We start from the raw sequence: 15,855 nt of genomic DNA, 5'->3' as shown, positions 1-15,855 counted from the left end.
GTGGAGGAGGAGGAGGAGGAGGAGGAGGAGGAGGAGAAGCATGGTTGCCTTTTCGCATATAATATCGAAACAAGAAGAACCCTGCAAGAGTGCCAGAGATGACAGCCAAAGGGATGCCAACTCCAAGTCCCACTTTTGCAGTGTCACTCAAGCCCTCACTTTCAGAGGATGCGGCTGTCACTGGGCTTGAAGTTGCACTTGTAGTTGTTGTAAAACCAGCAGAAACGGAAGCATTGACATGAGTCGGCAAGATAGAAGTCATAGACATGACAGTACTGGTAGGCGTTGTCATAGTCGTATCCGTATTTGAGGTCGTGATCCTAAAGTCATGGCTTGTCGCCGCCGGTACTGTCTGGTCGCCCGCCCAAATTTCAAAATAGAACGTATTCGATATGGAAAGATCTTTTGCTGTATTAACAATCCATCCCATGATATTGCCGATTGCATTTCTTTCAGATAAAGTTTCTAAATACACCATGTTTAGCATTAGAAGAAGACAAAGGACTTGAGAAACTCACGAAAATGGTATTCAGGGCGGTCAGTTGATCCCTCCTGGTACATCAGCAAGTAAATGTTACCAGACATGCCTATAGATGTCCATGTTATGTTCACAAGCGACCCCAGCACGAAAACCAGGTTCTCAGTAGGGGGGACAGGGTCATCCTTTGGCGGAGGGTTGATAAACTTTATCATCCCCTGGGAATTGCTAACAGCAACAGAAGCCGAGAGAATGAACAGGAAGAGGAAACTCATAGAATAAGAAGACATGATGAAGTCAATGATGTTATCTATAATGAACAAGACTCATGGTGACGTTAGGGCATACCGTCGAAAAAGATACTGCCTGGTGTCTTGGCGACCTCTACGTAAATGAATTCAAAGGCGACATAGGGGAAGGGGGCAAAAACATATCATCATCATTGACAAAGGCAGAAGATTTAACTGCAACTACCTAATGTGCCTATCTGCCTTCCTGCATTATCGAATGTGTTTGTATAACCACCAGCATCCCTCTGATAGGGTGTGTGCCAGCAACTTTCCGATCAGAACACCAATTAGGATTAGATCCTGCAGGCGAACCATCAACTCGATTCAATCCGGATGATCATAAGATTTCTCGATGGTGGGAGATGGGACCATGTTTATATAGAGCAAAGACTTCGTTCCAGTCGATGGAAATAATCTCTATTTCCGGCGCTTCTATATGAAGAACTCATCGACCCGAGACCGATTCTCCCAGATACAAGTCATCGATCTCCTAAACCACCAATCAAATGGTCTTTTCCTGGCCTCGATTTGAGTATTGATGGCCTGTGCCACCATGCCAGAGTCACTGAGTCTGGTGCTATGGCCCGTATGACAGCAGAGGGGGTGGCAGAACCGATAAATCAGCCTTTATGAGACATCCAGGGGACTAACCTTGATTTGGAGACCAGAAACCGATAGCAACGGCGGATTCAAAAGACCTTCGATTCAAAGAACCGCAAGTACAGTCCATAGCTCGTGATTTCTTTGATTTCGCGTGTTTCAGCTCTTAGAATTTGATTCAAGGGTGGCAAGCCAGAAGATGGTACTGACAACCGGCAACGCCGGGTTTTCTATACAGTTTCCTAATCGGGTAATCACCAGCGGTCAACTTCCCCTATTCACTACATGCCAAGACACTGTCGTTTCACTTACTTGAGGCAGAGAATTTTACACGCATCTTTGAGCTCCTATATGGCTTCACATTTGACGAATCTACCGATCTGACAGGTACTGGTACTCTAAACAACCAACCCCAGCATATATAATATGAATAGTATACAATCCTAAGTGTGGGCCTAGCAAGTCATACTTTTGTCCAGTAAACAATAACGGAGCAAGTCATACAAGGCCATTTGTCGTTACAGCCATTGCGGAGAACGACAGGGGTTGGCCTCCCGATCGCGCGCAATCTTGTCGAGATTCCATCCGGATTTGTACCTCTTTTCGGATCCTCCCTCAGGTTGTCGCGTTCCTCCCAGCCGGTAGGAGAAGGAAAAGCCACATTCTTGGTCGTGATGCACGAACTGATAGCATCTGGGATGCTCTTCACAGGCTCGGCCACAATCCTCGAACGACCGATAGGCTAGTCTTTCGAGAGCGGTCATCTCTTCTTCGGGTTTTTGTCGATCGCCCTCCACCCCAGGCGCTCGGTACATGGCGTCGTCCGAGAGGTTATACCAGTCATCTCGTTCGGCAGTGAGGTTGTGGCCCACAAAATAGTCGTAAAGCTCATGTATGAGAAGGGGTTTCTGTACCCGACAGTTAATAAGTCTATGCGGCCAACACGACTGGGTCATTGGTACAAACCCTAACATCGAGCCGCTGCTGCTCAAACTCCCAAATAGCACTCACGTCGCCCGGGGTCACACCGTGCATTGTGACAATAGGTTGACACCAGTGTCGAACCCCGCTGGCAGGCCCTGGTCCGAACGGGATGGTCCGCGGCCTTTCTGCTTGGAGCATGGGCCAACGCCTGCTGAGATTGATGCCCTTTTCCTCCAGAGCCTTCATGAGCACATAATCACCAAACCGCTCATTCATCATCAGCACATCATAACGAGCCGCCAAGTCCGGGTCGTTATCGAGGACTTTGGACAACGCAGCGCCGGACAGTATAATGCCACTTCCTCCATGTGCAAATGCTTCAAAATTGAGATATGTTGGCGATCCGAGATAGAGGGGTTCCGATGGATCGAGGCGCTTCAGCCAGAGTAACAAGTTCGACCAGACCAGGTATGTGTCAGCCTCGACAAACACATACCAGTCGTGGCCTGGTCTCAGTTGCCACGACTTCTCCAACATGTGGATGAATTTGTATTTGTCCAAATTCCATGCCGCATCTCGCTCGGTCCTCAGGGACCTGATATCCTGGCCGTTGCGTTGGTATTCTTGCAAGGTCCGATAGTAGTCGAAGTCTGGGCTTGACTGTTTCACTGTGTCGCTGACATTTTTGAGCACGTCATAAACATGGTAAGGACCAAGTTGGTGCTCTAGATCTGATAATATGAGAATGTCTTTGCAGCATCGCAGAGTCGTCAAGAGATGCGTGGGGAGCTTATCATAGATGACATTTGCGCCTGTTTTCACGACAACGACGACGTCAGGAGAATCGGTGAAGGCAGCGCAGTGACGATCTGACTTCAAGGGCAGAGCTGCATCGCTTAAGGCAGGCCGTGCTGGCAACAGACTAGAGGGGAGACTTGCGGGGGCATACAGAAATGCAGCGAGGAACAAGAAAATCAGACAGAGGCCTGTACTGAATAGAATGCGCTGTTTTGGCGCACGAAAGAGCGCGATGATAGTCATTAGAGAATATGTTCTAGGAGATACAAAACGAGCAAGCAGGGCATTCTTGCAAGAGGCAGTTTCTCGATGGTTTTGCACGAGGCAGCTTCACCATAAAACCCCCCAAATAATGACGGGTCAGCCATCAGCTAGCAGGGTATAACGGTCCCTGTCTTTGTGTCTCGTAAAGGCTGGTCTATTGGTCCTGTGTCACTGCGGCTGACGCCAATAATAGCAGCAGACCAAATGACTCTAACACCAACATAGGGTATTAAAACTCGTTCCTATTGCACTAAAAGTTAGCTCAGGAAAACGTGCTCGGATCGCGTGTTCTGGAGATAGATGATTTGCATCTAATTGGCGCTCTCACCAACAAGTTGCTGCGCCTTAAGTAGCACCCTGTCAAATACGAGGGTGGCAGTTGGACAAGCACCCCGGCTCATAACGTAGAGACGCGAGAAAAAGGCAAACGGCTGAAATTAATGTTGGTAAAAGTTGCACCCTTGAGAATGGTGCTTCCCCTATGTCGCTTTGAGATTAATAATAGTCAGGTATACCTAGGCAAACATGAGTGCAGTCAGGACAAGTATCTTCTTTGACTAATATCACCATGAATTTTGTCCACTATAGAACATTCTTATCTTCATAATGGCCTCTTATATCCATTTCCTGTATGTGTTTGTTCTCGCTGTTTTTGTTGCAGTTGGCGATTCCCAGAGTATCGAATTTGTCAACCCTCCTCCTGCAGGCCCCGATAGCGTCTATACCGATGACCAGGTTTTTGTCCTGGGATCGATCGTGGACATACAATGGACATCGACAACCTCTGATTACATTTCCTTGGTGATGTACCAGCAGAGGCCAGATGCCGACTTGGAGTACATCTTCCGTGAGTTCTCCTTTTGCTTCTTGATTCAGCGCCCCCAATGCTAAGAATGGCGCAATTAGAAAATGTCTCAGGCCTCACATCCTACACATGGACCGTTGGAACGGCGCAAAATCTCTCTGTGACGAACGTCTTCTTTTTCGAAATTTTCATTACCCCTCAGACGTCACCCTCGGCTGTAAGCCATTACTTTAATCTCACGAAAGCAGCTGGCGCAGAAGCTTCGACTACGACATCAGGGACTAGTGTCGCATCTACAACTTCGCCAACTAATGCTACTGCTTCCACTGTACTGCCTGCTTCCACAACGACCACCACAAGCGCAACTTCCAGCCCAACAGTATCCTCTACAAGCGGAGGGTTGGACACTGGTACAAAAGTGGGAATTGGGATTGGGATACCTCTGGCTGTCATTGCTGGCTGTCTTGCAGGGTTCTTCCTATTTCGACATTATGCGCGAAAAGAAAACAACGCTCCTCCTCCAGCCAGTGCTGCGCCTTATGTACTTACTCCGAGTAGTCATGAGCTGAAGATAACGAGCATGGGACCTCAGTGGCCCGTGCCATCTACAGCATCAGCATCTGATATTCGCGGGGAGGAACACACATCTCCTGTCGAAATGCCTGCGGACCATCGGAACACAATCTGAGAGGTCAATGGGTATGGATATGCCCAACTTGTCGTTTTTCAAAGAATTTTTTTGTTCAACAACATGTACAATTGCTTATTTACTGCTGCAATATTGTATGACACATTGGCTTCACATGTAATGTTTTCTCGAGGATTATAATTTGATAAATAATATATGGCACTGTAGTCTGTCGTATTTCAGAGGAGTCAAGGCTAGTAGTTATCTTCAATATCAATTAAGACATAGGGCACGTTTTTAGTCATAAGGAGTCCTAAACTCTTAAGAAAATAAGTGATTATACCTCCTGTAGGTACTGGAAAGCAATATCTATTGTATCGACTGTCTGCCATGACACCGTGGTCTACCTCGTGACTTCCAGATTAGTCTCGACGTCGTTTCCAATCCGTCTTGTGGCTCCCTTCTCTGAGGTCGGGGTCTCTCTAGACACTCCGTCTTTTCCTTGGACTTTCAATTGCTCATCTATGGTTTTTCATCCCCTGCTGATATCAGGACTTCATGGCCCAAGCATTGGATTTCTCCTTGCGCTGTAATTCGCTGAAATGCAGAACGCCATTGAACGAAAGAGCTGTCGTTACCACTTGCTCGTTCGTTGACTACCTCATCTCACAATTTAGCAGAAGCTGATTTCTATTCCAGGCATATTTTCTGTCTCTCCTGTGCGGATCGTCTCGGCCTCTCGAAACCGATCTCCCAAGCACGACACTGTCCAGCATGTCAAGCTGCATTGCCAAACCCAGACGATGCGGTCTCCAGTGTCCTGAACCCGACAGAAGACTACAAAACGAGTCTGCTGAGCGGGCTGGATCCAACTACCATAATGGAGTGTGCGGGACGAGCTTTGTCGTTCTGGGCTTATCAAACGACACAAGAGATGTACATACACACAATTTACGTGAGGAGAAAACTGCGAAGAAACAATTTATTGACGGGTGTATCTGCTAGTTTCTACCAAGAATATCTCAGCAAAGGTCTCACGGAAAAGTACGGCACATTGAACTCAGAAATGGAAAGGGTGATCCACAACGCGAATACCGAAATCTCCAGCCTGCAAAACAGGCTTTCCGGTCTGGGTTTCTTTTCTATATCTTCCTGGTATTACATGTCTAACAACCAAGAAAGAGATGCAGCTGAGTCAAGAGCAACTCCACAAGAAGAATGAGGAACTCATCGCAATGTACCGAGAGAAGTGCAAGAAGCATACGCAAATGACGAATCTCTACAACCTGCTGAAGAGTCGCGCCATGAGGTCTCAGATGCAGACAGCGGCGTCGGATTCCGTCTCTCACACCTTGAATTCCCTCCCAGGCACTCGAAATGCGGAAATGCTGTCTATGAACCACGGAAGACCAGTACAACAGCCACGACAGCAGATGCCGACTTCTTCCCGACATTTCAATTCTTATCAAACGGATCAGCATGGCATTGAGCAATTGCACAGACACCAGAGAAGCGGCAGCTGGAGTTCTAGGGGTGGTGGATTGGCGGATGCCACAGCAATGCCTCCTCCAAAACGGCCATTTACTACCAGTAAGCTCTTTCTATAAAAAAGAAATACGATGATGAACTCCGGTATAACGGTAGCCACATGCTGATAAAGTATTAGCCGTACGGCCCCATCCGACTCCTCAACACCGGACACGCCTCCCAGCTCCACCGCGGGCAATCGTACGAGAAGGGCGAGAACAATTTGAAAAGGCAAACCTTGGCCATTTCAGGGATTACAATCTCAACCCAGGCTAGTTTCGAATTCACCTTACAGGCATATCTCGGAACTAAGTCGGGCACAAAGACGGGGGGTTCTGCTCGCTGCCGGGGTGATTGATATTGGGCCAACTCTGAACCATCTCCAGTTCGACTCTCTCTGATGGATGAGTTTGATCTGAGCAGGATGAGACTCTATATTACGTGCTACATAATCCTATCTGTTTTCTTATAAGACAACGACATCGTGCAAGTACCGCAGAATATAGACGACGTTAATCATAATCTACACTAACATACCTAGTCTTGATAATACAGGAGCAGAGTCTATAAGACAGTCACAACAATCGAGAGAGTAGTAAAACAGGACATCGATACGGAAGACGAGAATGACAGGGACGAGCAGAAGAAAGCAATAATATAGGAGAATAATGCCCAAAAATTTTTCTCCCGTCAAATCCTTCCAGCTTATATGCATGAAAAAAAAATGAAAAATCCGCTATGGTACCCACAACCGCACAAACCCCGCCACCTCCTGACGACACGTAACGCAGCTGCCGAAATTGTTCATCGCCAGACTGACCCTGCAATCCTCACACACGCACAGACAGCGACAGGGCCAGGTGATGATGGACCGCGGGTTGGTCTGGCAGATGACGCATTGGGGACCGTCGGGGCCTAGGCCTGAAGCCCCTGCCTGCCACGATATTGGTTCGCGGCGAGAACCCGCTGCCTCCAGTCGTCGGGACAGGATCAGGTTTTCCAGGATCTCCGCTTCTTCCTCGGGGGTGGGGCGGCGTTTCTCGCCAGGCTGGGTGTTGTCTTGCCTAGGTAATAATCGTGGAGGCATCAGGACTCGTGCGCGTTCTCTTTCGACCTGTCGCCGATATTGGCTGCGGGTCATGATCCGGCCCTCCTTTTCGGCCGTCAGGTGTGCGGCAAGGATACGCGCCTCATTCTTGGTCTCCTGATCGCGAGGGTCAAGGAGTCGGGCAAGAGATGCCGTGTCCAGGAGCGACTCCTGCACAGGCGAGCCTTCACGCGAGAAGCGTCCAGGAAATGGATTCTGTTGCGTAGGTGTGCGGCGACCGTCTGAGTCGTCGTAGTCCTCCCATTCCGAATCGTTGGTCGTGGTTGAGATCACGCTGGTCGTGTCATCAAGTTCACTCTCAGAAGGAACGTAGTCGGCGCTCTCGTCCTGGTTTCCCCACGAACCACCAGCCTTCCACCAGTTGTAGAGCTTAGCGTCCAGACGACTCTCGTCTGCTTCGTCCCAGTGAGGCTTGTTCAGCGACTCTCTCTTCCGCATCTCCTTCTCCACGTCAAATTCGTTGTCTTCGGGTAATTCCAGCTCACCCTCGTCCGTCAAAATCCAGAAGTCCAAGGACGCCGGTTGTTCTTTGGTCCTTATCTTGGTGCCCTTCCTGCCGGCTCCAATGAACTTGCTCAACCACCGAGGTCGAGCGGTGATGCCCACTCGGTCCAGAACCTTGCTCAAGCCAAGGGCAAACCATCTTAGAAGCAAGAAAAATATGCCTCTGAAGAATGAAAATCCGTGATAACATCTAGTGGCTCCTTGGAACGCTCCAACACCGCCAAGACCCGATTGAGAGTGAATGGGACGAGAAGAATTACTCGGTTTCTCGAGTTTCTTTTCGCGACTATACCCACTCTCCCACTCATCCGATCGCTGTGGGATATCGAAATTAAAGGTGTCTCCGACTTCAAATTGGGCATTGACAGAGTCAGTCCACGGTCTTCCGCGGGAAGGTGCTCTTCTCCGTGATGCTTCAATTTCCGCCAGTCGATCTTCCTCCAGCCAGGTCATCGGTCGTGCGACCACGCTTCTTCCTTCGTTCAAGAAAACAGCTTCGCTAGCAGCAGTCAGAGCCGCGTAGCCCACTCTTAGAAGCGTCGTATAGAAGTCTTCGTGCATATTGAGACGAACATTTCGGATCTGGTTCGCACCCTGCATGTTTCCATGCGCCAAAGCAAATCGCTCACGCCACGAAGATGGTTGGGGCAGATCAGGAGGAAGAGCAAAGGACGTGATGAGCACTGCAATTCCGTATATGCAAAGACAAATGAGTATGCCGAGTAAGATCAGTAGATGAGGGACGAAGCCCACAATGCAAACTGTTGGAAACTTCAAAACTCCGGTTTCACTGCCGAAGGACGAACTATCCAGGAAGCCCCAGACAATAGCGCTCATGAAACAAAGCCCCCAGATGGTGGTGTTCACAAGACGATATCGGCTTTGTTTGCCAAAGACATCCAGAAGATTTGAGGCCAGGCTATTGCAGCAGGAAATGAGAACAATGAGAAGGAGTTCCGGCGTGACATTCATCCGCTCAAGGACTTGGGCTCGAGTGAGTAGATGGACCGGGGATGACGAGCCCTCCGTTGTCAATGGTAAATCTTCCTTAGGGGAGCTTGATTTCGGCAAACCGAATAGTCCTAGGCCGATAGACTGGCTTATCATCGTTTCTGCCTCCGCAAACGCGAGAGAGTGCTCGAAAATAGACATCCCAGCTTCCGTCACAACGGCCCTTCCTTGTAGCGCACAGGAAAGCGTCTCGACAAAATGGCTCAAACACAAGCACATGAACACCGGCCACAAAAGGGTAAATGAACCGTAGGGAATTTCGGAACTGCCGCTTGGTCGTGCCATATGAACCGCGCTACATGACTGTTGATCGGTCTCCCAAGGCAGCAGGGTTGAGCTCAATGTGTAGAGGAACCCCCCGTCCCCGGCATAGTCAAGGCTCATACGCTTTCCAGGCCGGCCATAACGAATGGCTGAGTAGTCTGGAGAGGTCTGACAACGGATGGCTCGAAGTAAGCTCAGGATTTGCGACGCGAAGAGGATGATCGGGATGATGCGGAGAGCCAGGCGCTTGTCCCACCGGAGACCGAGATGTCGCCTCGTCGATGCGTAGATGGTGATACGGTTCAGCACGAGAGCCTACAAAAAGTCAGAGAAATTCGACCTAACAGGAAATGGGAACAGAGAAAACCCACTACAGAGAAGCAGGCCAGAGACCATCGGCTCGTCATGTAACTGAAGAACCCACTGAATCTCCTCATGGCCTGAAACACGTCTCCCAAATTCAGTGCACCTTCGGCTAAACCAGCTTCTGCCACGCCTTCGGCTCCATTATTCGCGGCATTGGCAGCGGCAGCCGCCGCCGCCAAAGCATCACCTTCACGCCCTGTTCGCATATTTCCAAACCAGCCGTCAATCACCACATTATCGAGACCGACCAATCGTGCAAGATTCCGAGGCAGGGTGACGAAGGTGAAGACCTCTACTTGATGAACTGCCTGAAGAGGAAGCTTTAGCAAGGCTAGAGGCGAAAATGACAGCGCAGACTGGTTGGTTGCGAGAGTGGCGGAGGAGTTCAGATGTTGAAAGGAGGCCGATGACGCCGCCGCGGATGCTGTGCTGGACATCATCCAGGTTGGTTGGCCGTCTGCCATCGCGTTCGTTCGAGGGCGTATGTAAAAGAGAAATGGAACAGCGGTGGAATTTCTTTCACATTCGTGTATTATTTTCAACGCCCTAGCGGTTAAAAGCCGTCCATCAGGACCAGAAGGGCTGGTCAAGAAGACTCAGGGTCAGACACCTCGTCGGGTGTCCTCCGGCGGACATCTCTCGCCCGGAGGAAGCCGTAAGTGTCAGCCGGACTGCTTGTCCCAGCGGTTTCGGAAGAAGAAGAACAAGCAGCAGCAATGTGTGCTGGGTGTCTTCTACTTCGATTGCAGAGAAACAGTCAGGCGATAAAAGTTGAAAACAAGCTGATTGATATCCGTGTTGGCCCGACCTCGGGACCCTTACGACTGCCAAGACTTCCCCCACGCGTCACATCGGAGCACGAGACAGCAAAACTATCGTTAAGGCATCCTGTCGAGATCGAGGATATAGAAATGCAATAGTAATCTACAGAACATCGGAATTATACCACGTGTTAGTGGGCCTCATTATTTCAACTCGTTATAATTGCTTGCTTCGTTCTTTTGTCTACTTCTTACCAAACAGCCTTACACCTACTAGAATGGGTTTATGACGTCGCTGCTACTTCTGCGCTTAAGGACAGGCACATGGTGAGAAGTTCTAGAGCCATTGAATGCTGCTCTGAAGAATGCATTCTGAAATCTGTTAAAAAGGGGGAAAAAAAAGATACAAGGCAGTTGTGCAGAAACCTGTCTCCCCGCACATGTGGCAGGTCACATGTTCTACCCCGTTGACAGTCGACATTACCATTTTTGACGAACTCTTCCTCGAGTCGTTCGCCTACTTCTACACTTGCCTTCGTTCAGTGTATTCTCTTCTCAAGCCTTTGTCATGCATGATACCAATCCAACGCTCTGGAGCCATCACCTATACCGGTCTGATACCATGCTCAAGTACATACATAACGGCAACAGAATCATGCACCGTTACTTACCCTGAATAATGTCAATTTTTCTGTCCCAACGCATTCACACCACTACGTCTTCGACCTGATTTCCAGTTTTACAATACTAGGCTGCCGTCTGCCCCTACGTGGTACTCTCAGCAGCTACTGTCGCTATGACCAAGACAGCAGCCGTTATACCGTGTGAGACGCCTTTCATCAACCTGCCTTCTTTCAAGACTTTCCCCCCATTCAAACCTTTTCTGCTAAGCTTGAAGGCCCTGGTTCCAACAGGCAGTGGTAATGGAAGCACTAGTGACGGCAATGGGAATGAAAATAGAGACTAGTCAGGCTGCAATGGAGGACAACAAGGTTAACCCATCTCGAGTACTTTTGACTTCTCCATTGAAGTCAACAAACCCAGAACACAATAACCTTTCTTGGAAATTGGATCTGAAGCTTCTAGTTGATGAAATGCATTAACTAGATGGTATAGGTTAGAAGACGGTTTCAGCCTTGTGATTCTGCGAGTACGGTGGCAAGGCTGCAGGGTCTAGGCACAGACAGCGAAATACGGAGTAATCTGAACTTGGCGAGAGACCTAGTAAGGAAACAGACAAGGTTCTTCTGGATCCCAAGGTGGAAGTTTGCGAACGAAGGACGCTGACAAGAGCTACAAGTACTCCGTACGGAGTATTAGGATCTGCATAGCAAGGTTCATGGCCGACGCACCCGTTCACCTTCTACGGAGTAGGCTTCTCCCCAAAAATGTGAGCCTACCCTAGTCTGGTCTGACGGTTCTTGCAGGGTTCGTGTGTTGTGCTTCCAAACGGGCAAATAATAATGACTGGATGAATGCGTCTCCCGTACGCGCCGAAGATCAGTTAGGGGCGGCTACTGCGTCGCGCATGGAACCAAGTTCAACCAACCTACTAACCACCAGGTAAGTATAGACAACCCTTCTAATATCCCCTTAGCTGATACACTGGTGCAAATTAGCGCTGTGACATATAAAGATCAAAGCAGTGAGCCCCTATCATTGGCCCCTCCGGTTTGTGTCCATAATTCATCACCACGCTTATTTGCACGAGAGCATCAATTTGAGCAGGATTGTTGCTTTTCAGCTGTGTCTGGCACATACATGCACTTAGCCGCCTAGGGTTCGAGGAAAAGATGCATTTCAGTGGGGCTCCTTATTATTTTCGACTTACTCCTGCTGCTGTTTGTATTTCCTCTTTTCGCTAACTTGCAAGAGGGGCGACCCGGCGGTTAATTAATCCATGTACTCCGTACATACGGAGTATATACACATCACCTTCTTTCTTCGCTTTCTGATGCTCTTTATCTTGGAAAAGATCGATCTTTTGTCCTAATGACTGAGCCTGCTTGAACTCTTCTCCTTTTTATTTTATTTTTGAATGTGACTCAAGTCTGGATTCTGTCGAAGACAGTCAGTTAATTAATCGTTCCATGTCTCTTCTCCAAACCAAACTCTGTATCTTGAAGGACATTTCGCTCTCTCCCTGACGCCCCCCGGCTGCTAGTTTACAACCTTCTTTTCTCCTGCTCCATTTCTTCCACGCGAAACATGATACCTTTCTTGGGATTCCTAACATTATCATCCCTCATCCCACACCTGGCAGACAGTCTCTGCTTCACCCCGTCCGGCAATCTCTCCGACGACGTGCCATGCAATCCCACCGCGTCGGCCAGCGTATGCTGTACGGCGGGGTTTCTCTGCATGTCCAACGGGCTATGTCAGCCAGCAGGGTGGTGGTCGCAAGATTCGAACCAGTTCATTCGGGGAACGTGTACGGACAAGACGTGGACGGCACCAGCCTGCAGAGGATTTTGCGTGAGTGGTGAGGCCTACCTCTTCGAAATCGAAAGCTCGTACAGAATAATTCTTAACCAAACTGTCATTGTCTTTATCAGAAAACCCAACGGGAGGCGAATGGGTGATGCGATGCGATAATTCGTCCGCAACAGATCCTGACTGGTGCTGCTCAGCGACGGACTGCTGTAGCGACGCGAATGCGGCCAAGTTGCAGATTGGGGTTGCTTCAGTTACGGCGACGGCCGGTGCTGCAGTTAGCACTACTACCAGCAGCAGCAGCAGTAGCATTAGCAATGCCGACTCCAGTTCGACGACCACTGCCACGGCGACATCAGCAACATTAGCAAAACCAGCGACGTCAGAAACATCAGCAACATCAACAGCAGAAGCGTCATCGTCATCATCATCGAACAATTCCAACCCCTCCTCCTCATCCTCCTCTTCCACCACCAACGACAGCAACGACAGCAGCACCAGCAGCACCAGCAGCACCAGCAGCACCAGCAGCACCAGCAAAACAAGCCTCTCCATCGGCCTGGGCATCGGAATCGCCATCGCCATCCTCGGAGCAGGTTTCTTTTCCCTCTTCCTCTGGCATCGTCGCCAGAGAAGAAACACCAACCAATCCGATGACAACAATCCATATTATCGAGAAAAACAAGCACAACTACAGGCACAAGGAGGAGACGCGATCAAAATCAAAGAAGTTTATACACCTGGATTGATACCTGTCACGGAGATGCATGCTGATGATAGCTCACCGGGTCCGCATCAGCTCGATGCGGAAGGGAGGCCGGCGGAGTTACAGGGTGATTCAGTCAGGCGTTGATCGTGTCGCGCCAGACGAACGGATCCTCGTTGGCCTCCGGGAAGGGTATACCGTCCGGCCGCGGTTGCGATGAAACGCGCCCAGCGGTGACTAGAAGAGAGAGGGAAATCTCCGTCATGATCAAAACAGAAACTTCCCACAAAACGATTGATTGATGTATAGCGGATGATATGATGAAAAATGAAATTTTGTACGGGGTTTCTTGTGTATATAGAACTATTTAGCTATATATTTACTTACAGGGTTTTTTTTTTCCTTTTTATTTTTTGCCCTTGGAAGCAACGTTATCTGTGTTCGTGTTTCTTATTCTGGTTGATTGGAAGACAGCTTACCTACCTACACTAGGAATAGTATCAAGAATAACAGTAAGGGGGAGTTCGAAGAATACCTGGATTCACTCTAGACTACTACCTATCTAGATGTGTAGAAGCAAGCAGCTACAACCGGAACATCTCGCTGCGGCTGCCGACACCATCAAAAACACAGGTGTTGTCCAGAGGCACATATTGCCTCGTCAACACCTTCAGCGCCTCCTGCGACACCAACCCGCCTGTCAGAGCCGAGATGTTGTGCAGCTCGCCGCCTTCAGTGCGTCGAAGTTCCTGCGTAACCTTGGTCACGCGCTCCCGGACCTCGTCGTCGATGACTGTGTCGTCTCCTTCTGCGATGACGTTCAACAGACGGTCAATCGTCGTGGTCCATGTAGCATCATCATCCAGCGAGCCCTTAGGCAACTGTCCATTCTGGATCCCATCCACAATGATATCCAGCGCTTCAAAGGCGATATAGATCGGTATCACCGACTCTGGATTCCCTAAGCCGTTTCGTACTTCCTTCAGCGTGTGCGTCGAGCCTTTGTCTATCCGCGGAATATCACGACCCCGGATCACTTTGATGTGGGATGCATTCTTGCAGAAAACCTCCACCTCCTTCTCCGTAATCGGGGCCGGTCGCGAGCCCAGTCGTGCCTCGGTGGCTCGAACAGTCTCCAGAACCTCCTCCATGTCTTGACGCGCCTTCTTCTTGTAAATGTTCTGCAGTGCGATGTAATCGGCTGACTTGGCCTTCATGTCGGGGAGAGAACCCGGAAGCGGCAGCACGCCGTGCTTCGTGTAGAAGGCACTGATCGCCGATGCAATGATCCAGAAGTTATCCGAGTCCGGCTTCAAGTTCCTGCATAGCTCCATCTCAAAGATTTCACGGATATTACTCCGTAAAGTCCAGGGATTGATGCTCTTGAGCACAGCCGCGACGGCTTCGTCAAAATTCTCTTCTCCGCCCTCCGGATTGTTCGTTCTCGCTCCCGCCCGCACCATCTCTCTAAATTCGCTCTTCTCTTTATAATTCTCTGGGGGTTTCCCATTGTGCTCCGCTTTCCATTTCTCCAGGTAGTGTAACAGCAGTAATACGTAGGGCACGTGGCCGTGCTCGTGATCATCCAGTTCATCGAGATTCCTTATTCGCTCGGCGGCAGCTTTCAGCTCCGGCCAGGGGTTGACCAGGCGCAGGTCCTGCGTGGATTCAGGGTCGGGATGGGTCTCAACGATGGGGAACTCGGCAGGAAGTTGGAGGGAAAAGACGGAATAAAATCCAACGGAACGGGTATAAATGACGGGGATTCCGAGTTCCCGTGCAGACGCCGTGATGGCGTCCAGAGATGACCGTTTTATGGGCCCTGAGACGATCACCAGCTTATAATTGGGGAGGAAATCGGGACGTTTCAGGAGCTCCGAAATTGACTGTAGTTATGGTCAGCACTATACTACACACGAGATGAGTGATTCTAAGCTTGGAAAGTACCTCTTTCTGGAAATGTCCGCTGACATCAGGATTCAGCTCTTGCAACAGTCTACACGTCTCCTCCGCCCTCGACTTGCCCAGACTGCTTTCCTCGAGGAAGAAATTGACCCCCAGATCGGACTCAGTGACCGTGGCCGGGTCGACGATCGTAAATCCCCCAACGCCAGGCAGGACGAGGTTCTTGAGCGCCTCGACCCCAGCAACGCCGCCTACCGTCGTATCCGCGCCGTCAATGGGACCATCTGAGTTGATCAGCAGGACGCGGGACTGTTCCAAGGCCTGCTGTCCGCTGGCAGCCCATAAGCGCAGCTGTCGATCATACTTCCTCTCCTTGGAGGACGGCCCCACCAGGGCACCGGGGAAAGCATCGGTCATGGAGGAGGTCAGATGTAAGACGGGAGTAACTGCGAGAGGTAGGAAATAACCTGTGAAATGTAAATA

At 49.8% G+C, this 15,855-nt stretch overlaps 8 protein-coding genes across 8 annotated transcripts; 5 read left to right on the top strand and 3 right to left on the bottom strand.

Moving 5' to 3' along the window:
• Positions 1 to 1,886: 1,886 nt before the first annotated feature.
• VTN77DRAFT_326 (uncharacterized protein) lies at positions 1,887 to 3,333 on the bottom strand (the record flags this gene model as incomplete). The annotated part of the gene is made up of 2 exons (XM_069419189.1): positions 1,887 to 2,276; positions 2,335 to 3,333. 2 exons carry the CDS (start codon positions 3,331 to 3,333, stop codon positions 1,887 to 1,889), a joined length of 1,389 nt encoding a protein of 462 aa, XP_069282689.1.
• A 627-nt stretch (positions 3,334 to 3,960) lies between these two features.
• On the top strand, positions 3,961 to 4,847 carry VTN77DRAFT_325 (uncharacterized protein; the record flags this gene model as incomplete). Its single annotated transcript, XM_069419178.1, has 2 exons — positions 3,961 to 4,201; positions 4,261 to 4,847. The coding sequence occupies 2 exons, from the start codon at positions 3,961 to 3,963 to the stop codon at positions 4,845 to 4,847; spliced, it is 828 nt and encodes a 275-aa protein (XP_069282688.1).
• Positions 4,848 to 5,345: 498 nt separating this feature from the next.
• VTN77DRAFT_324 (uncharacterized protein) lies at positions 5,346 to 6,009 on the top strand (the record flags this gene model as incomplete). Its single annotated transcript, XM_069419167.1, has 2 exons — positions 5,346 to 5,434; positions 5,487 to 6,009. The coding sequence occupies 2 exons, from the start codon at positions 5,346 to 5,348 to the stop codon at positions 6,007 to 6,009; spliced, it is 612 nt and encodes a 203-aa protein (XP_069282687.1).
• A 13-nt stretch (positions 6,010 to 6,022) lies between these two features.
• On the top strand, positions 6,023 to 6,590 carry VTN77DRAFT_323 (uncharacterized protein; the record flags this gene model as incomplete). Its single annotated transcript, XM_069419156.1, has 2 exons — positions 6,023 to 6,377; positions 6,454 to 6,590. 2 exons carry the CDS (start codon positions 6,023 to 6,025, stop codon positions 6,588 to 6,590), a joined length of 492 nt encoding a protein of 163 aa, XP_069282686.1.
• Positions 6,591 to 7,050: 460 nt separating this feature from the next.
• VTN77DRAFT_322 (uncharacterized protein) lies at positions 7,051 to 10,004 on the bottom strand (the record flags this gene model as incomplete). Its single annotated transcript, XM_069419145.1, has 2 exons — positions 7,051 to 9,516; positions 9,573 to 10,004. The coding sequence occupies 2 exons, from the start codon at positions 10,002 to 10,004 to the stop codon at positions 7,051 to 7,053; spliced, it is 2,898 nt and encodes a 965-aa protein (XP_069282685.1).
• Positions 10,005 to 11,667: 1,663 nt separating this feature from the next.
• VTN77DRAFT_321 (uncharacterized protein) lies at positions 11,668 to 12,107 on the top strand (the record flags this gene model as incomplete). Its single annotated transcript, XM_069419134.1, has 3 exons — positions 11,668 to 11,698; positions 11,756 to 11,891; positions 11,948 to 12,107. The coding sequence occupies 3 exons, from the start codon at positions 11,668 to 11,670 to the stop codon at positions 12,105 to 12,107; spliced, it is 327 nt and encodes a 108-aa protein (XP_069282684.1).
• Positions 12,108 to 12,536: 429 nt separating this feature from the next.
• Positions 12,537 to 13,614, top strand: VTN77DRAFT_320 (uncharacterized protein; the record flags this gene model as incomplete). Its single annotated transcript, XM_069419123.1, has 2 exons — positions 12,537 to 12,810; positions 12,884 to 13,614. 2 exons carry the CDS (start codon positions 12,537 to 12,539, stop codon positions 13,612 to 13,614), a joined length of 1,005 nt encoding a protein of 334 aa, XP_069282683.1.
• Positions 13,615 to 14,051: 437 nt separating this feature from the next.
• Positions 14,052 to 15,789, bottom strand: VTN77DRAFT_319 (uncharacterized protein; the record flags this gene model as incomplete). Its single annotated transcript, XM_069419111.1, has 2 exons — positions 14,052 to 15,353; positions 15,415 to 15,789. The coding sequence occupies 2 exons, from the start codon at positions 15,787 to 15,789 to the stop codon at positions 14,052 to 14,054; spliced, it is 1,677 nt and encodes a 558-aa protein (XP_069282682.1).
• Positions 15,790 to 15,855: the final 66 nt, after the last annotated feature.

Source organism: Rasamsonia byssochlamydoides, assembly GCF_041956645.1.
Source record: "Rasamsonia byssochlamydoides strain NRRL 3658 unplaced genomic scaffold VTN77scaffold_1, whole genome shotgun sequence".
Taxonomy (NCBI): Eukaryota; Fungi; Ascomycota; class Eurotiomycetes; order Eurotiales; family Trichocomaceae; genus Rasamsonia; species Rasamsonia byssochlamydoides.
Note: the sequence above shows the minus strand (reverse complement) of the source record. Positions and strands in the feature narration are given on the sequence as shown.